Raw genomic sequence first — 26,615 nt, 5'->3', positions numbered from 1 at the left:
AGAGACCAGAAAACCAACCTGATTCCCTTTAGGAATGCAAACATTGACATCATTCTCTCTCCTCAGAGAACTCTCAGCTCCGGCTGATGGATGGGGGCCATCGCTGTGCAGGAAGAGTGGAGATTCTTCACCAGGGCTCCTGGGGCATCATCTGTCATTATTGGTGGGACAAGAGGGATGGCCATGTGGTGTGCAAACAGCTGGGCTGTGGAGAAGCACTTGAGGTTACATACAATGCTCACTTTGGGCCTGGATCAGGGCCTATCTGGCTGAGTGGACTGAGCTGCACTGGAGAGGAGACCCATGTGTGGAGGTGCCCTTCCTGGGGCTGGGGCAGGGCCTACTGCAGTCACCAGCGAAATGCAGGGGTCATCTGCTCAGGTATGGTCAGTGCAGTGTCCACTGCATGAGGGAATGGAGAGTTCCAGAATTCAGGAGTCAGCTGTCTGAAGACCCATGTGTGGAGGTGCCCTTCCTGGGGCTGGGGCAGGGCCTACTGCAGTCACCAGCGAAATGCAGGGGTCATCTGCTCAGGTATGGTCAGTGCAGTGTCCACTGCATGAGGGAATGGAGAGTTCCAGAATTCAGGAGTCAGCTGTCTGAAAATAGAAGTTTGACCAGCTATAGAGGCCTGAGCAGTCCATCCACAAACCATGACTACACCAAATAGTTGTTACAATGGGCTTCCTTTGCTCCTATAGTATTAAGAGGCAAATGTTTTTCTTTCCCAGTTCAGTAGTCTTGTATGACAAGATAGCTAATTCTAAAGTCTTATCAATTAAAATCAACCTACATAATTTCCTTTTTAAAGCTTGTTTTGTATAAGAATGAACATCTGCAAATATATAAATGCATATCCCCTTTACAGCAATACCTCTGTAAGTGGAGGGGAAAGATGAGGCTCTTCTCTTCTTAGTTGAATTGAGTGTTTTCTTAGGTATAGTGTGAGACAGTGTTGTGTACCAGTTTCAGGTGCATAGGGGCAAAGGAGTCGTGCAGCTTTCTAGTGATCCATGAATTCCTTGTTTTTTTTAATCTTGGTTCTTCTACCTATGGATCCAGTATTCTTAGCTTTTTTTGCTGGAAGTATCACCAATATAGAAATTCTGAGTCAAACTTTCTTCAATTTTTACTAACAAGATTCTTTCTTCATTTTTCTTCTAACAATAAAGGCATAAATTCAAATGTCAGAGGTACATGTACCTATACGCTGGCAGGACTATATGGGATGTCATAATACTCAAATATGTAAATATTATAAGGATTAACATAGATGCTACATGATGACTTCAGTGATATATGAGAAATTGACTTTGAGAATTATTTGATAAGAATGGGAACAAATGGACAACTGTAATTTTTGCAGATTTTGGTAAAAGCCAATATTAGATCTTGGTTTGGCAGCAGGAATTGACAAAGTGAATGTAAGGATTCTGTGAGAAGCACTGAGAACCCAGGTGTAGGATGGATGAATTTATATGCACATTTCTATGAATTCTGTACATACAGTTTTCAGGAGGAAGAAGGACTTGTAAGAATGACTCAACAGTGAGATATTGAACAGGTCACAATGGTGAGATAAAAGGTTGTGATGAAATCTTACTGATATACCCAAAGATACCTTGTGTCTATATAATAAAAGAACAGGCAGAGATAAATCTGACAGCAATTTTCACTTTACTTTAAGGGAGATTGATTCTTATAAATCAACAGCATTTTCCAGACGAAATTCTTTTGTTCATCCAAGTCTCTTGTGAAAATTTAAATGACTTAGAAAGGGATGCTTGATGTTTCTCCCCAAGATGTAATTCCCTAACAATAACATACCATTTTTCCTTGTGATTTACACTCCTGGCACTTGTCAACATTTAGAAAACTTGTAAGGTCTGAAAAGATGTTTGAGAACTGAGTATAACAGCATGGAAGTGGAACCTCAGCATTGCCTTCAAATGCCATTCTCCTAATTATCAGAAAATGCTTTAAAAAACTTAGTTATACCTCCTTTGAAGCCTTCTCTCCTCTATTTTCTTTTTTCCTAATTTTAGGCTATTTTTCCCATTCCTTTTCTTTCTGTGACCATTCTTGCTCCTTGCTGTGCCTTGATGGAAAGGTCTTTAAGTCCCTCTGGCTTTCAAATGTGATGTTCATTGAGGTGAATGGTGCAGAGGAAGTCTTTTATTCAAGAAATGTACTGGGGTCTTTGTGGATCTCTCAGTGCTCTAGAACCACATCTGATGGAAACACTCCCAGACTCTCAGTCAACACAGTGCTCTGTCCCAAAGAGAACAGTGTGTCCCAGAAGTGATGGATGAGGAAACACATATATTCAGCAAGGAATATCATGAGCAGAGAAACTGAGAATTAGTAGGATGAATAAGAGTTTTAGGTACAGGCAGGGTAGGGAAGACAATCCTGATCCCAGGTGTAGAGGGAGAAGTGTGATCTTGTTAAACATGATGAAAATCAACCTGCTCCTCCTTACTTACCTGGACAACAGAGCATTAAAGCTCAAATAGTGAGCACAGTTGAAAGGGGACATTGCCTCTGACCAAAAGAGCCCCATGTGACAGCTGACATGTGAAGAATTGAGGATCTGCCAGGCTCAGGCCCAGGTACAGAAAGAGCAACTTCCTGCGAGTCTGGCCCCTGCAATGCTCCTTGACTCCAGTTGGTGTCTGTCCCATGTGAACTCTGGAAAATGGAGGTCAACTGAGGGGGTGGACACTGAGACTAGGATGTGATTCATATCCATACTAAACCGTGAGCATGCAGGAAGAGTCCATAAGTCACCTGGCATGCAGAGCTGCCACTGGGAGACATAAAACAGGTACACCAGAGACTAAGTCTGGCTGCCGATTCTATTCTCCCCTCTAACCTGGAGCAAATCTCTTAATTACCCAGGGCTGTCATCCAGTCATAAAATAAAGACAAAATTTTTGAGCATCCCAAGTATTATTTTGAGCTTCTAACACATGATAGTCTTTCACCTTACCAGGAAGACAGGGGAGGGATGGAAGTGCTGCATCCACAATTCAGGACATACCCAGGATGTCAGCAGCCAGCAGGAGGAGGAGGTGGGAAGGGATGATGCTCCCCTGGACCCTTCAGAGCAGGAACCCACCCTGCTGACAGTTTTAGCTGTACTTTTTATCCTCCAGACTCTGAGACAATAACATTATTTTTTAGATCAAAATTGTATGGCTTCTCCCCCCAAAAGTATGACAATATTTCTATTATTTGCAGAAGTGAATGATCTTAGTCAATGTGGAAACTCATGACCTTGTTAGAAGACATAACTAAAGGTTAATGTTCACAGAAAATTTCTACAACAAATCTTCTGTTTGACCCACTGTGTCATTTTTCAAATGAATTTTTTCTACATGTAGTAGGATTCATTTGACATTTATAGATTTAACTTTTGTAAAATTTATAAAGTAGAAAGCAATGTCAAGTAGGAATCTGATTTTACAGCTTTTAAAACTGTACTCAAGTTTTTTAGGACTCTAAAAATCTACTAAGTAGATACTTTTAAATACTAACTTCTTATGTTTATATGTAGATATGTGAATAAATTCACATAAACACCCAGCACTTTGAGTCTGTATTTATATCTTGCTTCAATGCACTATCTGGTGTCACATAGTTCTTTTTATACTTAAATATCTCCTGCATATCCTATTCCCTTACAACAGCTCTGTACTTTATAAATTTCTTGTAATTTTCACACATACTTATTCTCTCTGGTGAATACTAAAATCTCATTGAGAATGAAAGAGAATTGGCACTAACTTGAAAATTGAATTCTTTTTTGAAAACATGTTTCCTTTCTTAGAAATCTTTTAAAATTATCTTTTCACTAACAGAGCAAGATCTTTTCAAATTTCAAAAATTATTGTTGCTGTTTTAACCTAGCTTCCACATCTTTCCTATTATTTTCATAAATTCAGCAGAATAGTCCTACTTTCTGCCAAATATCTCTTGTATTGGGAGTCAGTTTTCAGGACGGGCCCTGTGTCAGGTGCTGCGCTCATTTTCCCTCCCTGTGGTCACAGGGCTGGGCAGTCAGCAAGGGTGGCGTTAGCAGAGCCTCTGCCCAGAATGCACCTCGAAGGGTCTCTGCTCTGGCTGGAAGGAGGGGACAGGATCAGTACTGTCCTTGTCCCTGTCCATGTTACTGATGACTGATTTCCATGACACAGTCCAGATTTCACCCTGTTTACAGCCTAAGGCCTTAAAGATCAATCATTTCCATCTGTCATTTTTGCATGTGGAAACTGCATTCTGACTCTCTATGCAAGGTGCATTATCAGTGTTCTGTCCTGTCACAGTCTAACTTCAAATGGCCTTAGAGACAACTGAGGGATCCAGATTTCATTTTATGCATCAACATCAGAGAGAAACAGGAGCACGTCTAAGTAGAAGATCCAGGGTCACCAGATTAAGAAACAAATCAATCCTTTTCTGTTCATCCCACTGTGGTGTCACACTTGGTAACAAAGCATTACCGCATGTGTTTTTCTCTTAAGAAAGATGATCTCCTGAGCATCATCACTACAAATCCTATCACTCAGGCTCAGAGCCGTTGTCTGATGCCACTGCAAGGTTCTGCATCCAGACTGGGAACTGGATCTGATGATCTTCACTTGGTGTCTCCTGGCTTCTCATATTCACTCATCAGTAATAAAGCAGTTCCTCAAACGAAAAAACAAAACAAAATCCAAAATAAGCACAGAAACATGCTCCAGTGTCTTAATCACTTGTGAACCACCACCTACAATTTCTGTCTTCTTTAATAGGAAGTATGGTGTAAGGAATCCCAGGAATTTAGCGTTTATAATCTAGTTTGTGCTGCAGCCTATTTAGCAGGTCTTTATCTCATCCCTAACTGGGAAATAAATATGAATTGTGAGGCTTCAATAAATATAGAAATTTTTCATTCATTACTAAATGTTAACATAAAAGGATTATTATCAGTGGAATTAAAATATCTGGGGATAAAAATAGTGAAAAGTCTGTGTGTGTGGGAGGATTAAACGTTTGATACTGGCCTAACCAATTTAGGGACTTAGGGAGATCCTGTCTAATACAGGGCTGAGTGGTGGTGGTTGTGAACGTGGCCAATGTGAAAACCTGGGGTTCAATCCCCAGTACCACAAATGATGAAATTGTGGAAAAGGTAAACAAAATCTAGTTCTTCAGTGAATTCATAGTCACTGTATGCAGAACTTAGAAAAGGAAGTACAGAGACAAGAGATAGAAAACTCCCACTTTAAAACATGGAATAAGAAGTCCATATAAAATATTTATTCTGAACTGTACCTATGAACTCCTCCTGAATTGGAGTGTAAAGACTTACTTTGGGAGGTCCCACTCTGACATTAAATGTTGAAAAACCTCCTACCCCAACCCTGGGAAAAGAAAAACTTTCACGACTTCTATTGCCTGTGACTTTTGCTTCCAAACTTCAAAAGAAAATACTTATATGTTTGTGTGTGTGTGTGTGTGTGTGTGTGTGTGTGTGTGTTTCTCCCTTAGGATTTGTGCACCTGGCTGGAGGCCTCGGGCCCTGCTCAGGCCGAGTGGAAGTGAACCCTGGAAGCACATGGACTCCAGTGTCTGGCGTGAACTTCACGATGTCCACTGCCCAGGTCATCTGTGCAGAGCTGGGGTGTGGCAAGGCTGCATCTGTCCTGGGGGACCTGCCCCTCAGAGAGGATGCTGGACAGGTGTGGGCTGAAGAGTTCCGGTGTGAGGGGCGGGAGTCTGAGCTCTGGTTCTGCCCCAGAGCGCCCTGTCCTGGAGGCAGCTGCCAGCACGGTGGGGCTGTTGAACTTGTCTGCTCAGGTGAGACACAGCAGGACTTTTCCTTGTGACTGTTCAGTTTGGGGACTAACATGTGAGAAGCTGCTGAAACTCCGTGCTCTCCCTCAGAGTTCACTGCAGTCCGGCTCAGGAGCCCTGGCCCCTCTCAGTGTGCAGGGCAGGTGGAGGTGAGCACCGCTGTGGGCTGGAGAGCACTCTGCGCCTCCCACTGGAGCTCGGCCAATGCCCAGGTGGTGTGCCGCCAGCTGGGCTGCGGGGTCGCCCTCCCTACCCCGACAGGAGCGCGCTCTGCGGGAGGAGGAGTCGGCGAGATCCGGACAGACCGATTCCACTGCTCGGGGGCTGAGTCCTTCCTGTGGAGCTGCCCTGTGAGCGGCCTGGGCGTCCCTGGCTGCGCCCCTGGGAACGCGGTCTTGGTGGTCTGCTCAGGTGAGAGGAGTCAGGGGGCGGGGCTCGGGTTCTGGGGAGCACGGCCCTCACCGCAGACGGAGGGCAGGGAGAGCAGGCCTCAGAGGGAGGCGCGTTGTGGGGAGGGGTGGATCTGCTCACCGATCATCTTTCAGGCAGGGGAAAGAGTACTAAGAGGAATAAATACCGTTATTCAGCTGCAAGTCACCGAGAACACAGTGTAAGACACCTGAACAGCTCTGTCAGGTTCCTCAGCCCGGATCAGCATGGGGAAGGAAAGTCCCCATGCAGCCAGTGCACCTCCTCCACTCGAAGACACTGCCCTTGGGATGAAAACCCAAGCCTGCTGCCGGAAATGCCTCTGATGGGCTTGACTTCTGTGTGAAGTCAGGCGGGATATTCTCTTTTCTAATGCATTTGTACTGCACTTGGAGTTCACACACGTGATGGTGCACGCAGAGCTCCATGCGTGTTGTTTGCTGCAGAGCATCCCACTGTGTGACCACAGGGGCTGCGTCCACCCCTCAGACCACTGTAGGGATTTCAGGAGGTTTCTCTTCTTCAGTGTTAGGACCATGATTCATGTTAAAGATGTGAGAATATGTATTGTCTTGGGTTCTTTTTTTTCCTTTTAAATTCTTTTATTGCTACATTTTAGGTATACAATACGTTTACATTTATCGAGTGCTTGTACCTGTACATGATGTATCTTGGTTCTTATTTTTTCCCCATTACCCGTGCACCCTTCACCCCCTCCACCCTTCCCTATTTAAGTGGATTTTGTTTCTATTTTTTTTTCTCAAAATTTTTCCTTTCCCTTCTTCCCTTTCCGCTTTCCCTCCCACCACCCCTACACCTTTGGACCTTTTCCTGTTTCAAATTATGAATGATTCATTTTAATCATTTTAATCCTTATTTGCACTTTCAGTTTCTCACACTAGAGAAACTATTCGGTATTTATACAACTGTGTCCTATTTATTTCACTTAAGAGTATGGCCTCAATATGCATCCATTTAGCTATAAATGTCTCTAGTTTCTTGGTCTTTATGGCTGAGTAGTACTCCATTTTATTAAAAAAAAAACACATCTTCTTTATCCAGTTTCCAGTTGATGGGCACTTGGGCCGTTTCCAAGCTTTAACTATTACAAACTGTGTTGCTATAAACACGGGTGCACATATATCACTGTGATATGATTCTTTTCATTCTTTTGGGAAGATAAACAGCCAGGGAATAGCTGGGTCAAATGGGACCTGTAGTCCTAGTTCTTTGAGGTATCTCTATACTGATTTCCAAAGTGGTTGCACCAGTCTGCACTCCCACCAATGATGGAGAAGGGTTCCTTTCTCTCCACACCCCTGCCAGCATTTGTTATTTGTTGATTTCTTAATAGCAGCCATTCTTTGTGGGGTGAGGTGGAATCTCAGTGTTGTTTTCATCTCCATCTCTCAAATGACCTGTGATGTCGAACATTTTTTCATATATTTATTTGCTGCTTTTAATTCTTTGTCTGAGAAATGTCTGTTCATTTCAGATGCCCATGTTTGAATTGGATCTTTGAATTTAGGAGGTCTGATTTTTTTCAATTCTTTATGTATTCTCAATAGTAGACCTTTCTCTGAGGTACAACTGCTAAAATTTTTTGCCCACATTGTAGGTTGTCTCTTAGCTCTGTTGGTAGTTTCTCTTGCAGTGCAGAAGCTTTTTAATAAGATGAGATCCCAGTTGTTGATTCTTTATGCTAGCTCCCATGCTACTGAGGCTTTGTTCATAAAGTCTTTTCCTATGCCAATGTCTTCAAGAGCTCTACCTAACTTACCTTCCAGAAATTTTAGTGTTTCTGTCTTAATATTTAGATCTTCAATCCTCTTCAATCTTAGTTTAGTTCGTGGTGATAGGTATGGGTCTAGTTTTAATCTTTGACAGGTTGAAATCCAGTTTTGCCAACACCATTTATTAAATAGGCTATCTTTGCTCCAATGAGGGTGGTTGGCTCCTTTGTCAAAGATGAGGTGGCTGAGTATGTCTGGAGTTGTTTCTGCATCTTCTAATCTATTCCACTGATCCTCGGGTCTGTTTATTTGCCAGTGCCGTGCTGTTTTTATCACTGTAGCTTTGTAGTATAGTTTCAAGTTGGGGATGGTGATACCCCCTGCCATGTCTCTGTTGCTTAGAATTGCTTTTGCTATTCTGGGTATCTTCTGATTCCAAATGAATTTTTGGATTGTTTTCTCTAGTTCTGTGAATTATACTGTTGGAATTTCAGTCGGCATTGCATTAAATCTATATAGTAGTTTTGGAAGTATGGCCATTTTCACTATATTGATTCTCTTACCCAGGAACAAGGGATGACTTTCCATTTTCTTATATCCTCCTTGATCTCCTTTTTCAGAATGCTGTAATTTTCAGCGTAGAGGTCTTTGCTTACTTTGTTAGGTTGATTCCTACATATTTCAGTTTTTTGGATGCTATTGCAAAAGGAATTGTTTCCCGAATTTCCTTCTCAATGAATCTGCTATTTGTGAATAAGAAGACTATCAATTTTTGAGTGTTGACCTTATATCCAGCTACTCTACTGAATCTGTCAATTAGGTCTAGAACACTTTTGACCTAGTTTTTTGGGTCTTCTATGTAGAGTATCATATCATCAGCAAATAATGATAGTTTAACTTCTTCCTTTCCTATATTTATTCCTTTTATTTCTTTCTTTTTTCTAATTGCTGTGGCTAATGTTTCCAGAACTATATTGAACAGGAGTGGTGATAGTGAGCATCCTTGTCTTTTACCTGATTTTAGAGTGACAGTTTTCAGTTTTTGACCATTTATTATGATGTTGGCTGTTGGTTTTTCACAAATAGCCTTAATCAGGTTGATATAAAGACCTTCTATTCCAATTTTCTGTAGCATTTTTAATCATGAATAGGTGTTGGATTTTGTCAAATGCCTTTTCTGCATCTATTGAGATTATCATATGGTTTTTGTCCTTGACTCTGTTAATATAGTGTATTACATTTATTGACTTACGGATGTTGAACCTTCATATCATCCTTGGGATAAATCCGATTTGGTCAGGGTGTATGATCTTCTTGATGACACTCTGTATTCTGTTTGCCAGTATCTTGTTGAGGATTTTTGCATTCATGTTCATTAGGGAGATTGGTCTGTAGTTGTCTTTTTGGGTTGGGTCTTCTCCTGGTTGGGGAATCAAAGTAACACTTGCTTCCAGGAATTAGTTTGGAAGCCTTGCTTCCCTTTCAATTTCTTTGATGAGTTTAAAGAGTAACGGCAAGAGTTCTTCTTTAAATGTCTTGTAGAATTCAGCAGTGAAGCCATCAGGACCTGGGCTTTTCTTTGTTGGTAAATTTTTTTATTCCATTTTCAATTTCACTCATTGTAACTGGGTTGTTTAGATTTTCTATATCTTCTTCATTTAACTTTGGCAATTCGAATGTATCTAGGAATCTGTCCATTTCTTCTGTGTTTTCCATTTTATTAGAGTACAGGTTCTCAAAGTAGGTATTGATGATCCTCCAGATTTCTGCTGGGTCTCTTGTGACTTCACCTTTTTCATTCTTAATTGCATGGATTTGAACCTTTTCTTTCCTTTTTTTGATAAGGTTGGCTAAAGGTTTATTGAATTTATTTATTCTTTTGAAAAACCAACTCTTTGATTCATTAATTTTTTTGTAGTGTTCTCTTAGTCTCCATTGCATTGATTTCTGCTCAGAGCTTTATAATTTCCTTTCGTGTACAAACTTTGGGTTTGTTATGCTCTTTTTTTTCTAGGAGCTTGAGGTTCTGCATTAGGTTATTTAAATGAGATCTCTCTGTTTTCCTAATATGGGCATTCACTGCTATGTATTTCCTCCATAGAACTGCTTTCATTGTGTCCCATAGATTCCTGCTTGTTGTACTGGCATTTTCATTTACTTGTAGAAACTGTTTAATTTCTTCTTTAATTTCCTCTGTGACCCTTTGGTTGTTCAGGAAGGTGTTATTCAATTTCCATATGTTTGTGGGAGTTTTGCGGTTTCTTATGTTATTGACCTCCAATTTTATTGCACTATGGTCTGATAATATACAGGGGATAACATCAATTCTTTTACATTTACTTAGACATGTCATATGAGCTAGCATGTAGTCTATTTTGGAGAATGACCCATGTGCAGCTGAAAAGAATGTGTATTCTGATTTTGTGGGGTGGAACACTCTGTAAACATCTATTAAGTTCATTTGTTCAATAGCTTGGTTCAGTTCTAGAATTTCACTGTTAATTTTTTTGTCTAGATGATCTGTCTATTTGTGATAGTGGGGTATTGAGTTCCTCCACTATAATTGTATTAGTGCATATATGACTTTTCATGTCCATGAATATTTGTTTTGTACAGTTGGGGCATTCATATTTGGTGCATATATATTTAGGATTGACATGTCTTCCTCTTGGATTGTTCCTTTCACAAGGATGTAGTGACCATATTTGTCTCTCTTAATTAGTTTTGGTTTGAAATCTACTTTGTCTGCAAATAAGATTGCTACCCCTGCTTTTTTCTGAGTTCCTGTCGCATGGAGAACTGTTTTCCATCCTTTTACTTTCAGTCTATGAATTTCCTTTTGAGTTAGTTGTGTTTTTGTATACAACATATTGCTGAATTTTGCTTCTTAATCCATTCTGTCAGTTTTTTTCTTTTGATTGGTGAATTGAGGCCATTAACATTGAGAGTTATAATTGATAGATATTGACTCATCCTTGTCATGGTGTTTTACTCTTGTTGGCTCTTTTATTTCTTATTTTTCCCCTTTCCCTTTCATGTCTTACCTTGCCTGGTGGCTTCCCACTGTTGGGCCTCATGGAGTTGTGACCTTCATTGTCTTTTTCTAGGATATTGCTTATAATTGTTTGGAGTGCTGGTTTGGTGTTCATGAAATTTTTCAGGTGTTCTTTGTCATGGAAGTATCTAATATCCCCATCGATTTTGAAAGATAATTTTGCCAGATACAACAGTCTAGGTTGGAAGTTATTTTCTTTTAGGACTTGAAATACTTCACTCCAGGCTCTCCTTGACTTGAGGGTTTGTATTGAGAAGTCTGCTGTGATTCTGATGGGCTTTCCTTTATAGGTGATTTGTTTCTTTTCTCTCACTGCTTGTAGAATTTTGTCCTTCTGTTGGGTTTCTGGGATCTCGACTATTATATGACTAAGTGTAGATTTTTTAAAATCATGGTTAGTTGGAGTTCTATATACCTCACTTACCTGTATGTCCAATTCCCTACCTCTCTCTGGGAAATTTTCTACTATTACTTCTGTGAACAGTTTTTTTATGTCAGTTGTACTTTCTCCTGTTTTTTTGTGGACTCCTATAAGTCTTATGTTGTTCTTCTTTGCATCATCTAGCATTTGCTGGATTGATTTCTTGTGTTCCCTTACTATTTTTAAGAAATCTCTGTTTTCTTGGTCCTTCACCGCGATCCTGTCTTTCAATGGAGTTTTTAATCTCCTCAACATCTGTTTGAATCTGTTTCATGGATTCCATTTCTTTATTATGTTGGGTGATTATGGTTTCCATTTCTTTCTTATGCTGGGCATTCATGGCTTCCAGCATGTTTCTGAGCTCATCTATTTTTTTTTATCTGTTTCTGTTCTAGAGCCTCTAATCATGTCTTTCACTCTGCTCACATTCTCTGTAGTTATCTGGGAGATTATTTCTGCTTTGAATTTTTCTAGAGCCTCATTCATCTGTTTTGTTACTTCCTGTGCTATCAGTTCAGGGTGTCCAGGTGGTTGATTATCAGAATTTTCCACCTCATTTCCCCCAGAATTTGCCTTTTGTGGGGTGGAAGTTGCCTTACATAAATGTCTTCTCATTTTTGTTTTTGATACTGTCCTTGGTTTAGTTCCTGGTTTGATATTTTGAAGTTGCTTATTGTAAGTATCTTTGTTGATGTATTTAGAACCCTTATGGAATGATTGCTTCTCAGAGGTGTCTTCCAGATATAGCTAGTCTTTAGGTTTTGAGGCTGTAATAGCTCTGAGGCTGTGTCATTTTCATTGTACCAGAAACAATAACTGATTAGATCAATCACAATGCCTTAGCCCAAGTGATACAATTAGCAACACAATAGCATCGAGTACCTCTTAGAAAATGACAATTCGTGATAGTTATTAATCTGTCACCTTTAACTGTGTGAATTAAATAAAAATCATGGACCAACCCAACATATGTTTATAGTGAATAAATATAGCAAGTTTACCTTTCAGAATGGGAGTTTGAAGGAGTTGAGGAGGGAGGGATAGGTAGGTAGGATAGGGCAAGGTTAGCAGTGAGGCCAGAGGACACAGGTGAGGGAAGGAAAGAGAAGAAAAGAAAAATAAAGAATAAATATGAATTAGGGCCAGAACAGGAACACAAAAGGAGACGAAGAATAATGTGGGACAGCAAAGAAGCAAGAGAGAGAGAGAAAGAGAGAGGGGGGCAGAGACAGAGAGAGAGAGAGAGACAGAGAGACAGAGAGAGAGAAGAAAAAAGAAAAATAAAAAATTTTGAAAGAGTAGAAAATGAAGGAAAAAAATTAAAAATAACAGCAAAAAAATAGTGGTAATTTTGAAAATAACAAATAAAAGATAAAAATGAAGGGGCTCCTTCAGGGCAAGTCTCTGCTGTCACAATAGAAAACGTGGGCAGCAGTGAGCAGTTATATGTCAATGAGTCTCAGTAAGCCAGTTGCAGACCCGTGGGATTCAGGTAGATTTCTGGCTGCCAGTCCCAAGTTGAGCTCCCTGTCCTCCTGCAGGGTTGAACTGTGTGAGGTTCTACCGCAGGTTCCAGCTGCCCTTCCCCTCAAGATAGTCCAGGTTCTGATGGGAGGTGATGATCCCTCTAACTTACCAATTACGGTGGCCTGGTGTGCCTTTACTGCAGAGATTCTCTTCATTTTCCAGTGGGCTTCAGTTATCATTAGGGAGCCTGAGAGAGGCCCTCTGTTGTTCACTTCTGCAGCTCAGCACAATGGCCTTTATGTCCCCCTGTGCCTCTGTAGTGTGGAACCAGGTAGCTGCTCAGCCAAGAAGCCAGAGGCTGGGGGTGGGGGGGAGGCTGGCACTGTTGTTGTAGGCACCCACATGGCTCCACGGATACCTGGTGGGCATGCCTGGGGGGTCCCTAACAACTCTTGGTCACAAGTAGGTGTAGCCAGCCAGATAGAGCTGGGCTCAGTCAGTGCTAGGCTCTCTGCTCCACACATGGCTCCACCTGTGCAGCTCCACCAGCGGTCAGCCTTGTCTTGGGTTCTTGACCCATAAACTTTTGTTTTCCCTTTTAATATGACCTTTTTTTAGGAGTTAAACTCCTGGTATCAGTGGGGCAGAATTTAACTTTTTCTTTAAATTAGTGTTCTTTTTTTTTTTTTTTTTTTTTGGTACTAGGGATCAAACTCAGGTCCTTGCTCTTGTGCAGCAGGCAATGAAACCAGTGAGTTAAATCCCCAGAAACTTAGTGTTCTCACATTCTTTTAAAAAGAACTATGTCTACCCTAGGATCACGAAAATATTCTCCAAGTTTCTTATAGTAGTTTACATACTTTTCTTTGCATATAATTCTCCAATACCTCCGAGTAGATATTGTGTGTGATGTGCAGTGTGAGAGAAAATGTTTCACGTCACTGTTTGGATCCAATCCACTCAGAGCTCTTTCCTGAAAATGTTCTTCTCCCCACTGTGGTGACACCTGTGTCATAAATAGAGAAGCGAGTCTGAGTCTGCTCCCGTACCTGTCCTGTCTGTCACTCATCTACCCTGTATCAGAGCTGTCGCTCCTTGATGCAGCTTTACAGAATCACAGTAGGATTTTGCTTTAAACAAAACACTGTAAAGTAACTCCTTTTATTGTCTTACTTTTTTCCATGTATTGGCCATGTTTGGTTCAAATAAGTTTTAGAATCCAGTTCTCATATTTAATATCAAGAAATCCTGATGATACTTTGATAAAGATTGAATTTAAAACACATATGAATTTGCATAGCGGTAGGATTTTAATTTCTCTCAGAGCTTTTGAACATTTTTCATAGTTTTCTCATAGTTGTTTTATGATTTTTTATATTATTAATATTTCTTTCAGTAAAATATTTTACAAAGAAATTCTCTGAATTCCATGTACATTTGTTTTTTTTACTGTAGATTGTCTTCTTTTTAAACATTATTTGAGAATTATTGAAATATTCTCAGAACAGTATAATAAATCCTATATAACCTTTATCCAGACAACTAATATTCATTTTTTGCAATACTCTGCTCCTCCTTCTGTTTTATTCTTGCCCAAATATGTAAAAGCTATCTGAATTACTGGTTAAAGGTATGTAGCTGACATTTCTCTTTAAAATTCAAACGTTTTAAACAATTTCCATATATAACCACAACATAACTACTATATTCTATACATTAATTTTGTTACACTACTATGATCCTGTCCTTCAGCCTTATTCATATTTCATCAGTTTTCCCAAGTACATCACTCACAAGAAGTGATTAAATGTTTACTGAATTTTCTTATCATGTCTGTTTGTCTTATGTGATATGGAGCATCTCCAATTTTTCTTTGCAACTGAAAACATTAGAAAAATGAATAAAAAAACCCAATCTTCCATTACTTGTTGAAAATGTGTATTATTAATACCAGATTGGACATGGCTAGTGCTATGAGTACTCTCTAGAGCCTGTAGTAATCTCTACACCACATTCACGAAAACTTAATTTCAGCCACCAAAAAGGAGATAGAACAGGTGGTGCTTGTCAATCTTTGACTTATTTCAATTAATATCATGTCCTCTAAATTCTTTCATTTTGCTGTAAGTGACATAAATGTATACTTTATAGCTGAGGAATATTCCCACTTAGTAGGTATCCTGCATTTGCTGTATCCATTAATCTGTGATGGGCTCTGGGTTAATTCTAATTATTATTATTATTTTTTGCACTGAGATCGAACTTGGGACCTTGCGCTTGCGAGGCAGGCGGCACTCTGGGTTCATTCTACTCTTAATCAGTGAATAGTTCTGTTGCAGTGTGGGACTGTGGCAGCAAGAGGATGAGAAGGATCATGCAGAGCCAAGATTTAATTCCTGCACTGGGAACTCAGGGGCTGCCTTTGGGCATGAGAGAGCCTCAGGGAAACAGCAGCCAGCTGAGACCTCTGTGGTTATTTATTTGTAACTCACAGACATGAGAACAAATACATGGAAGAAAAGCACTTTGCAACATAGTGTATAGGAATTTTTGTCAGGGGATGGTGCCAGAATGGGATGGTTTGTCACATGACACATGTCAACCTACTCTAGGCAATCTTCTTGGGCAAGGGAACACATGGGCCAAAGCAAACACCTTTGACAGTAAGTTGCTCTTAATTCTGCTGCCTGTTTTGCTGCACATGCTGCTCTAAGCTCTAACCCTGCATTCCAGGAGCATGGGAACTGGTGTCTGAAGGTCCTGTACTTAGCACAGTAGGTTCAATCATTTCTTTGCCAGCCTCTCCCCACATACTTCCACAATGAGGAAGGAAGTGTAACACTGCTAGGTATCCTGGTATGTAAAGTGTCCCCAAAATATAATACTTTCCAAAAAAACCCCAGCAGAAAATAGACAAAAATACATTTCATTTTGCTCATGATTTCCTGGCTCAAGAATTTGGGAAGAATTCAGCTTGACAGTTGTGTTTTGGGGTCTCTTATAAGGTTACACTTAGATGTTATCCCAGGCTGAGGTCATTTGAAGACTTGACCAAGCTGGGAATCCAGGAGAGCTCATGTTCATAGCTGGCAACTGGAAGATCAGCTGGGGCTGCTGACCAGAACACCTGCAAACATAATAAAGTCATTCGTAGTGTTTAGTTTAAAATAGAAAAGTCTGTCCTAGTGAGAAGTACAAATGTACATAAGGAAAATCAGCATTGAAGAGAGGAAGTCATTGTTCCTATGTCATAGCTTCCATCCCAGATGCCATCACTAGACTGTTACTTAGTGAATGTAACTCAGGTTGCTGCTCTCTCACCATCTCTGCAGGAAACCAGACCCAGCTGCTGCCCCAGTGTGATGATTCCCTGTCTGACCCAGCAGGCTCCACTGCCTCAGAGGAGCAGGCTGCCAACTGCTCAGGTGAGGACATCCCCAGGACAGAAATTGCTCTTTCCTCTGTCAGCACCACTGACCTGACTCTGTCTCTCCTCAGACAGCAGACAGCTGCGCCTGGTGGATGGAGGCAGTCACTGTGCAGGGAGAGTGGAAATCCTGCATCAGGGCTCCTGGGGCACCATCTGTGATGACAATTGGGACCTGCGAGACGCCCACGTGGTATGCAGACAGCTGGACTGTGGAGTGGCCCTCAATGCCACGGCCTCTGGTCACTTTGGGCAGGGATCAGGGCCCATCTGGCTGGATGAGCTGAGCTGCACAGGAGAGGAGTCCCACATGTGGAAGTGCCCTTCCCGGGGCTGGGGACAGCACGACTGCAGGCACAAGGAGGACGCAGGGGTCATCTGCTCAGGTCTGTGCTCACATTGTCCACTGCTGGATGGGGTGATGGTGCAGGGTGTGGAGGACAGCAGCTCAGCCTTAGGGTGGGCATGGGACAGAACCTGAGAAGGCCAGAGTGCCTGTGCTTCTAGCAGTGAAGTTGAGGTGCTGTCACTTCCTCCTGTCCAGCTGAGGTTCTGGTCCTTCCTTCTCAGCTCTGTGTCTGACAGAGTTATTTCTAGTGTCCATCTCAAAGCAGAGCTCAATTTTAAGTTCCCTGTGGGTGCAAAATTATGAACATCAGGTTCCTATTTTGTGGGAACAAATCACAGAAGACGTAGTGGCTAAAACAACATGATTTAATCACTTAGAGGTGTCCAGAAGGACAGCTTGGACCTGGTTAGACTGGAAATAATATGTCATCAGGGCTGCCTTCCTCGAGGCTCTGGGACAGACTCCTCTCCTTCCCTTTCCAGCTTCCAGATCTCACCTGCACTCATTGGCTGGTGGTTCCTTCCTGCTCCTTCAGAGGAACCTCCTGGAACAATCTGGCCATTCTTCCTTGGTCACAGTTCTCTCCGGGCAAGGCCATCCAAATGTACCAGCTGTGAGGATGCAGGTCCACTGAAGAGATGAGCTTGGGCTCAATCTTCAGTTAAACCAGGATGATCCAGGTCAATCTCACCTTAAGGTCCTTTCCTTAAACCTGTCTGGAAAACCTCTTTGCCTTGTGAGACAACATCACATGCAAGGATCAGGATGCATTTCAGGCTGCAGTACTCTGACTGCCCTCCAGCCACCTGTACTCTCACTGGGTCTCTCAGATGTCCAGTCAGGAACAGGATTCAGCTTTTCCTCCCTGCAGAGAGCTGACATCAGTGGACCTCCCTGTTTATTTTCCTCCGTGTCACTGAGTTTGAAAGAAAAGGGTTCAAGTTGACAAAGGAGGAATAAGAGAGAGAGGAAATATTCATTTTCCCAGTGAGCAAATTCCACAGCAGAGTCAGGAGTAAGCATTCACTCTGTGGTAAAGGAAAGCAGAGGTTGGGGAAGGGCAAAGGAGGGAAAGGGCAGGGGATGAATAAATGACTAAGACAAGTTATGAATATGCACCAACTTCCCATGAGGGATGCCATCATTATGCAGTACAAACCTGCACTGACGTGAAAATAAAAATCAGAAAGTGAACAAACAAACAAACAACAGAGCACTAGGAGTTGACTGCTCACACTGCCCTGTTTTCCTCCTTCTGATTTCAGAGTTCCTGGCCCTCAGGGTGGTGAGCGAGGACCAGGAGTGCGCTGGGTGGCTGGAGGTTTTCTACAACGGGACCTGGGGCAGTGTCTGCCGCAGCCCCATGGAAGACGTGACCTTGTCCATGGTCTGCAGACAGCTTGGCTGTGGGGACAGTGGGACCCTCAACTCTGATGTTCCTGCCAGGGAAAGTTCTAGAATCCAGTGGGTGGACGGAATCCAGTGCCGGAAAACAGATGCCTCTCTCTGGCAGTGTCCTTCTGACCCTTGGAATGCCAGATCCTGCCATCCAAGGGAAGTAGCTTATGTCACGTGCGCAGGTGAGCTACTGGCTATTTCTGTTTCTGTCCATCCCCTGTAAATTGTTTTCATGCAAGTTTTGTATTTTCAAATATAAGGAATGAGTTACAATATGTGTACAACATGAATTTCCCATGGTGATTATTTAATCCACATGTCCCAGTCTTGTTTCAAGGGAAAATACAGAAATCTGTGCTAATAGCAATTTATGTGAAAAGTATCAGGGAGAGTGAACAGAGCATGCTGGAGCACAAACTATTACTCTGATAAACTTTCTCAGCCATGGCTAGTGCAGTCCTAGGCTGTGTGCATAAATATGTATTTCATTAGGAGCGGGAGGGCTTGGACTCAGTTATATAACTCACATGCTATTTGGTTGACGCGTTTCACATGTAATGGAGTTTAATTTTCACAAAAAGCTATTATGGTGACAATTTTGTTCACACAGGGAAACTGAGTTTAGTGTCAACTCCTGCATATGGACATCTTCAGTAAAGGGAAGGGCAGTATAGTGACTCCAGTTCTATTTCCGTATCTTGAGCTCCTGGTCTTTTGCTCTGAAGTAAATCTACACCAGTCAGATGACTTCTGAAGTCTGCTGTTGTCAGAAAGCAGTCAAGTGACTCACGGATAGAAACTTAGTTCTAGGTGAGAGAGCAGAAACCAATTGTCATTTTCAGCAGTTCTTTTCCATGCTTCTCCCTGCTCAGCTGGTTGAACTTTACCCATGAGCTGGAACCCCCAACTCCTCTGACAGTGTCACCAGCCTCCTGGTCACTTCCCCTGCCCAGTGAACTGTACAGTGCCAAGATGGCCATGTTCCTGTCTGTCTCACTCTTGGGGCTCTTGCTACCTTAAGCACAATGGAGACAACATCCTGGCTTCTGGGATCACTGAGTCTCTGCTTTCTCATGCCTTACCTTCCATCCCACCTCCTCTGTGCTGACCCCATCAGCCCTCAAGAGCTGTGCACCCTGAACCCTGGGTCCTGCTGCTCTGTTCTGGCTGCAGCCTCTGCTCCTTGCGCAGTTTCTCAGGCTCCTACTGTGCAGTGTTCTGTCCTCATAGAGAAGCTCATTCTCCTGTACCAGTTTTGTCTTCTAGTTTTCCCCTCTCCTCATTTTTACCCATATTATCTGATACAGATTAGCGAACACCTCCCAACATCTCAATCCCTTTTACTTAACACAAGGAAAAAATCAGTTACCTCAATATGTTTTTGAATCACAGAAAGAAATGCACAGAGACACAGAATTTGGGTAAAATAACAAAAGTTTTTACTTGCTAGCAAGCCAGGATGCCAGAAACTGGTCTGGTCAGAGTCGCCCCCTGCGTTCTTTGTCCATCACCTTTTATATTTTTGTCAGTCATTATCTCATCCCTAGTGGTCTTTGTTAAGTAAATAAAGTTCCAATTCCTGTTTAATGGTTAGACACAGGTGGTTTCTGTCACTGATTACAGTCCTAAACACATGACATTTAAGGCACATATATCACAAGTTTGTTCAAGGATTCCCAGTTTGTTCTTCAGAGCTAGGATGTTATCTATAGTGTAGCTGCAGATCAAAGGAGCTATATAACCTTCACTTTAAACAACAAAACAATGGGCTAAGGCAAGGTTTTAAAGGGATATACTACCTATTTTGCTTCCACAACTACTTTAATAGCTAATCTACTAAACTTACTTTAAAACTTTTCCCTATCAAATATTTCTTCTCTGTGTGAGACTTGAAAAGGCCTGGTAAATTATGTATAATTACTGTACAATTATCTTATTACAATGTGTAATGAGTCAGTGTTTTTGAATTTTTGGATACAACGTCTATTAGGCACTGCACATTGCTCCCAAATTCCAGTGTGTCTCCTTATGTGTATTTCTTGTTTGGATTCTTTTATGGATTTTATTTGAGCTCTGTGTTGTCTCTGTCCTGTTGTGTATTTTACTTTCTTGGTGTTTTTATTTGTGTTTTGTGCCCACTCTTCTCTCTTCTCAGCTAGCCACATTCCCTTTATATTCTCTGAAACCCATTTGACCCATTCATTTTGCAGAGTAAAAGTATTCTGCTCTATGTATCCTGAGATATTTCTGTTATAAAATAAGTGAGATACTGAATACAAATTATCTGTGTGGTAATGGACTAACTATATTTTAATTGGACAACATTTATTACTACCAATTATGACACCAATATCTGTTTTTTTTTATTATCTTACTGATGAGAAATACATTAAGGGAATTATTTTAGCAATTTTAGCAGATTTTACTCAACTATTCATCAATAAATAACTGTCAAGCCCCTGATCACAGCACTCATAGAGGATTCTCCACTCATAATCGCTAAATGGATGTAACATGTCAAGCACTGTCCTGACAGCAGGAACAGAAGGAATGACATAATTGAGGTGCTTTCTCTGGTGAAGCTTGCGTTGGGAAGTGTGTGCGTGTGTGTGTTGTGTGTGTGTGTGTGTGTGTGTGTGTGTTGTGGGGATGTGGAGAGTGATACACAAGTAACTGCCACAATCCTTTCAGCTGGTGATCAGGCCATGCTCCAGTGGTGTCTCAGTCACAGCCTGGGACACTGACTCTGAAGCTTGTTTTCTTCCCTCCCCTCTGGCCTGAGCCCAGGGCCTTAGAGCCTTGTGCTGGGTCAGGACCAGCCCCACCCATTCCTGACCCAGTGCTCCCCATTGTCTGCTTCTGCAGGACACAGACCCAAGAGCTGCCCGGACTCTGTGCCCTGCACAGGTACCTCAGCCCTCCCCCCTCCCCCATGGCTCCCAGGGGCTCCTTCCCTCCACCAGGGCAGTGAGAGCAGCTGCTGCTGCCTTTCCAGACAGAGAGAAGCTGCGGCTCAGGGGAGGAGACAGCACGTGCTCAGGCCGCGTGGAGGTGTGGCATGAAGGCTCCTGGGGCACAGTGTGTGACGACTCCTGGGGCCTGGCTGAGGCTGAGGTGGTGTGTTGGCAGCTGGGCTGTGGCCCTGCCCTGGACGCCCCAGGAGAGGCTGCATTTGGCCCGGGAAATGGAAGCATCTGGCTGGATGAGGTACAGTGCAGAGCCAGGGAGTCCTCCCTGTGGGCCTGTGCCAGGGCGCCCTGGGGACAGAGCGACTGCAAGCATGAGGAGGATGCGGGCGTGAGGTGCTCAGGTGAGTGGCAGGCCAGGGACGTGGGCGGGGGCTGCAGGAGTGCTGTGTCCAAGGCTGCCCTCTGCCAGTGCTGTGGTTCTTCAGAGGCTGTGCTCTGAGCTCCTAGCATCAGGGAACAGAACCATGTGCAGTGGTGTTAGTTGTGACCCCCTGAGTGTGCAGCTAATACAGTTCACTGAAGCCATATTCTTTCTCTTCTCTCTAGCTGAAAGGATGACAGTTCCCTCAACATCTACAAGTAAGTGGTTTTGTTCTCAGCTGTAGAATGAGCAGATGCTGAGGTTTTCATGAACCTTTCTGCAGACTGATGGACATTTTCCTCCTCAGGCACCAGTTCAGTTCCAGCTCCTATCCCTGGTGTTTTCTCCTTACCTGGGATCCTCTGCATCATCCTGGGAACACTCCTCTTCATGGTTCTCATCATACTGGGGATGCAGCTACATAGAGGGAGAGCTCAGCTGAAAGGTAGGGATGAGGGATGCTGGTGACCTGGAAATTAAGTAGAGAGTGTTGGACCAGTTTTGCTTCTCTAAAGAATTCACGCATTTCAGTCTTCACCCTCACTCTCTGAATAAATTCCATGTCGACTATGGGCTTCAACATTGAATGCTTTTAATCCTTCATCCTGTGTTGAAAGTGAAAAGTCTCACATATGATGACATCACATGTGCAGGACGTCATTTGAGCCCCGGTGTAGAATGAGGTAGGGTGAGGAAACCCAGTTGTGTCTCAGCAGAGCACAGTGCTAAAGAAAGGCATAGGGTGGCACAGAGGGTTTCTGCCATGATGCACATTGGGGAATGCAGCAGGCTTGCATTTGCTGAACTCATGCTTCTTTCTCCAGCCTCACCCAATTTTGAAGATTCTGTTGAGGAGGCCTTGTACCAGGAGATAGATTATCTCCTAAATCTGGAGGAGGACCCAGTGGACAGATCAGGTGTGTGCGTTATAACTCCCTTTCTTTAGGACCTGGGAATGGTAATATCCATCTTCAGTAACCACAAGCCCCAGCACTAACACAACCTCACATTGATGTATTACTCAGCTTTTTATTACTGTGACAGAATGCCTGAGATAATGACCTTATATGGAAGAAAGTTTATTTTGACTTAGAATTTTCAGAAATTTCCTTCCATGATCATTTGTCCCTATTGCTTTTTGAGTTGTGACAAGAAAGCACATTATGGCTGAAAATATAAGGAGGATGAAGCCGCTGAACTCATACTGGTCAGAAAGCAGATACAGAGGAAGACAGGAGTGTCCCTCAGACCACCTTGAGAGGCCACCCCAGTGCCCGCAAGGGCCTCAGACCTCCCAATGGGCTCCACTTCTCCATGATTCCACCACCTTCATGAAACCAAGCTATGGCCCAAGCCTTTAATGAGTGGGCCTATGAGGAATTTGAGAGTCCAAGCCTAGCACATTTGCATCCTTTTTCTAAGGCAGGAGCTCCAAGTCCTCTTTCTGCCATTCTGAAATTTCAAGAGTTCTTCTGAACCATGGGCTCTGGCCTCTGACTGGATGCATCTGTGATGTTTCTCTTCCTTGCAGAAAACCTGTCTGATGATTCTGCCAATATGCTACCCTATTACACAGGGGACAGCGAGGAGAGTGGAGACCCGGAATCTGCCCCAGGTGAGATAGGCAGGGTTTTCCAAGGACAAGCATGTGAGGAAGAGGAATGACATCTGCAGAGAGCGTTCTCCTGTGCTTAGGATGAGAAACCTCTTTTCTCTTATTTATAGCAATTAGTGCACTCTGCCCCCTCTGAGATCTGATTACATGAAAGATCAAATGCTTTTAGTATAGAAGACACTTCTACCCTGTCACAGACATACAACAAATGCAATAGTATAAATTCGAAGGCCAGGGGTTTTAAAATAACTTTTGAAACTGATTATTTGTAAAATTCCATGATGAGAAAGAACAGTGGGAAATATGGTTTTGACTCTGAGATAGAGTGATAGATGAATCATTCTGTGATTTATGTGAATAAACAGTTGATCAGGTGGTGGTTCTCTAAAGCACTGATGTGATGATCTCTGGAATACACTGAGTCACTGTGCATATCCCAACAGTGACAGAGAGATCTTCTCCACATAGCACTGAGAGAGAAGGTTCTCCTTGGATTTTGCCCCAGTGGTAAAGATGGGCAGCCCTTAGCAGGAAGCCTGTCCATGAGGGCTCCGTGGAAATGGGATCTGAAGGTCAACAGAGAATTGAGGGGGGTGGGGGTGGAATACCACATCTCCTGAGGTTGGGTTTGGGGGACTTCATATCTGCCAGTGAGAGAAGCCCAGTTTCCTTGCTCCTTACAACTTCGGGTACCTCACTGCTCAGGGCACACAGATAGCCCTGGGTTCCCTTAGTACAGGTTGAATCTCTCAGACACTGATCCATACTTATTATGTGTTTCAGCTCTGTTGCATATGCTTTGAAAATATTCTCTGAATCTCATAACCTAATAATTTTGTTAATGTTTTATAGTATGAGAGACCATTGCAGTGAAATATTATTGCTTCTAGTACTTTGGAATATTTAGAGAAATTACATGTTCTCAGGAAAAAAACATGCAATGACTTTAGAGCAGCTTTGGAATATACTACTTATATTTATCAGTTATTAGAGTCTCTGCATTAGTAGAGATTTAAGAAATCGCCTAGTCCAGCCAGTAGTTTGTTCCTCTACTTTATCCTTGTCTGTTTCCAAAACCTGCAGGACAACATATAGATGCCACAGGAAATGGTTACGATGATGTTGAAGAGTTACCTGCTCCTGAAATTCCTTTTACTTCTGGGATGAGTGACAAGAGTGATTCTCCACAAGAGGAAAGTGGTGCCAGGTGTCTTCAGGGAGGTGGGTGGACAGGTCTGTCTGCAGTCATCTAACTTCATTGTAATGGAAGAATTGAGCTTGGATGAAACAATCATCATTTTTTCTTTACTATAATGATTTAAGTTACCTTCTATACCTAAAGGATGTTAACTCCTCTGCTCTTCCAAGACTTTGTTTTATTATACCTTTCCCACATCTTCTGTTCTCTGTCTGTATCTACTGCCCATTGGATGTAGGCATGTCTGTATGACTTACAGAAACATTGTTACTTTGATCCTATTTTTCATATCCCAAGCCAAGATATGATTGGAAAACAAATATGAGAATTCTTTCCAGTCATGTGAAGTAATTTGGAAAGATTTGATACTAATACATATTAAACCTATTAGCTATTAAAAAAACCTTACTTAGAGACAACCATTTAATTGAGTGTTTGAAGTTGACATTGCCCACTGTTAATGCAGAATTTGCAGCATACTTCATTAGAATCAAAATTTTCATCCCTAGGAGGAAGAAATAATTTTCTATCATTGTTTCAATTGAACACATAATGTCATTCCCAAGAGTAGGATTTGTGTACATTGTGGGTACATGGTCCATGAGGAGCAGGAGACTGGGATTACTTTGAGCTATTGCCTATTTTCATTGTTAAAGGAACCAAATAGTAAAATAATTTGAAGTCTAGTATAATTTGTTAGTGTGAGGTACTGAGGAATCATAAGAGGTCATCTACTGCTTCTGGTCTTTTTGTTTGTTTTGTGACAGGGTCTCACTGTGCCTTTCATGCTGATCTTGAAGTCACTGTGTAGCCCAGGCTGGACTTGAATTCACAGCAATCCTCCTGCCTCAGCCTCCCCAGTGCTGGGGTTACAGGTGTGCACCACTGTGCCAAACTTGCTGTCTCTGATCTTTAAGAAATCAGTCCAGCCTGGTGTGTAAGAGATCCTACACCTTCCCATTATTGACCTGTCTCCTTCCCAGCATTGTTCAGATCAAGACAAGGCTGTGCACAGGGTGGACTGAATATATTAGCTCTGTCCAGTCTTTCAGACAAGTTCTGGGACTTTAAAGGTATTTTGTGGCCTTTCTAAATTAGGCTTTCCTCCTACAAGAGAACTCTGTCATTTTATCACCACTGAAACCAAGACTCTCCTTGCTCCTTCAGGCATCTCTCTTGACTCTCCTAGAGAAGCTTCCAACACCAGTATGGAAGAAAAGGGGTCCCCATTGGTGTTGGGACAAGAAGATGCTGGGTACGATGATATTGAACTTAGCCCCATGGAGTGCCATTTTTGAAGTAATCAAGCCTGCAGAGAACTTTTCTATGATATTGTTTCCTCAAAAAATGATACTTCTATCTTTATTATTTCAACATTTTTACATGTACCTGTGATGAAAAAATTATTCTTAATAAATGCTCCAATTTGAAGACAAGTGTTATTCTTTTAAGAATGTAGGTACATTTTCCCCAAATGACCCTGGGAATTTAGTTTTCAAACATACCTTTCCTCAACTGGGTTCTCAATTACATTCTGTTACCTCTCCACACAGACTACACTCTTGGCTTCCTTTAGGTACAGAGAAGTTTATTCTTCTCTTGAACACCATCAAAGTCTGGAATGCAGTCCTGAGCTAAGTGCTTGCTCTTAGAAAGATGAACTCAGAAATGGCTAACTGAATATTCCAAAATACCCCACCCATCTTGTCCCAAATTCTGGAAGTTTGGACCAAAGCAAATGGAATAAATCCACTGGAGGAGAAATGAGTTGGGTCTTAGAATTTTGCCCCAATTTTATGGAACATCAATAGCTAAAATCTAGTACTAAGAATATCTCCCCCCCGCAAAGGCCTATTTTTCTTTCTAGTTTTATCTGAACACTAAATCCACTCCCACAATTTGCACTACTGATTGTTCATCAAATTTCATGGTTTTCTATCTTTTTCAATCAGTATCTCTTCTGTATTCCTTTTTCTTTCTGTATTTATTTAGGCACCCAAGAGTTCTAAACTCCCCAAATGGAGAAGCTTTCTTGATGGCTGTATGAATTGTGGATTTTTCTCATCACAACTTCTCCTCACATATGCCATGTACTAGAGTTGCAAGGGAACAAGCCAAACACTGCCATTCTGCTGTCATATTATTATCATCTATAATAAATTTTGCAAATTGCAGTTATTTGCATGCCAACATAATGAATGTTCACTGAAAAATGAAACATGTGACAAGCCATTGTTCACCCCAGGTAATTTTACTTATGCTTCTAGGTTTCAGACTTCAGATCTGGTACTTAATGTTTTAAAAACATGGTCCCCTCAGAGTAGATTGGGCAACTTCACACTAGATGAGGCC

General features: G+C 42.1%; 2 protein-coding genes across 2 annotated transcripts in view; both read left to right on the top strand.

The window, feature by feature from the left end:
• LOC147827538 (antigen WC1.1-like) overlaps nucleotides 1-6,247 on the top strand; it is a 40,122-nt gene extending 33,875 nt beyond the window's left edge. The window contains exon 4 of the mRNA XM_087213533.1: nucleotides 67-6,247. Within this exon, the coding sequence (XP_087069659.1) occupies nucleotides 67-410 (344 nt within the window). The 3' untranslated portion in view covers nucleotides 411-6,247. The remainder of the gene's footprint in view (nucleotides 1-66) is intronic.
• Nucleotides 5,634-25,687, top strand: LOC110347621 (antigen WC1.1-like). Its single transcript, XM_087213589.1, has 13 exons — nucleotides 5,634-5,844; nucleotides 5,932-6,252; nucleotides 16,279-16,371; nucleotides 16,445-16,759; nucleotides 17,988-18,302; nucleotides 20,986-21,027; nucleotides 21,116-21,430; nucleotides 21,636-21,668; nucleotides 21,758-21,895; nucleotides 22,275-22,367; nucleotides 22,982-23,065; nucleotides 24,149-24,286; nucleotides 25,431-25,687. The coding sequence occupies exons 1-13, from the start codon at nucleotides 5,634-5,636 to the stop codon at nucleotides 25,559-25,561; spliced, it is 2,229 nt and encodes a 742-aa protein (XP_087069715.1). The 3' UTR covers nucleotides 25,562-25,687.
• The last annotated feature ends 928 nt before the right edge of the window (nucleotides 25,688-26,615 follow it).

The sequence above is a fragment of the Heterocephalus glaber genome, unplaced genomic scaffold, assembly GCF_053883595.1.
Source record: "Heterocephalus glaber isolate CG9 unplaced genomic scaffold, H.glaber_assembly_v1.0 deba00001444, whole genome shotgun sequence".
Taxonomy (NCBI): Eukaryota; Metazoa; Chordata; class Mammalia; order Rodentia; family Bathyergidae; genus Heterocephalus; species Heterocephalus glaber.
This window is presented reverse-complemented; position numbering and strand designations above follow the sequence as displayed.

Excerpts from the sequence above, each read along its gene's own strand:
- LOC110347621 (XM_087213589.1), top strand. The coding sequence starts at position 5,634 with ATGTCCACTGCCCAGGTCATCTGTGCAGAGCTGGGGTGTGGCAAGGCT. Across the intron at positions 21,896-22,274 it reads AGGGAGAGCTCAGCTGAAAG|CCTCACCCAATTTTGAAGAT; the intron begins GTAGGGATGAGG and ends TTCTTTCTCCAG. Across the intron at positions 23,066-24,148 it reads AGACCCGGAATCTGCCCCAG|GACAACATATAGATGCCACA; the intron begins GTGAGATAGGCA and ends CAAAACCTGCAG.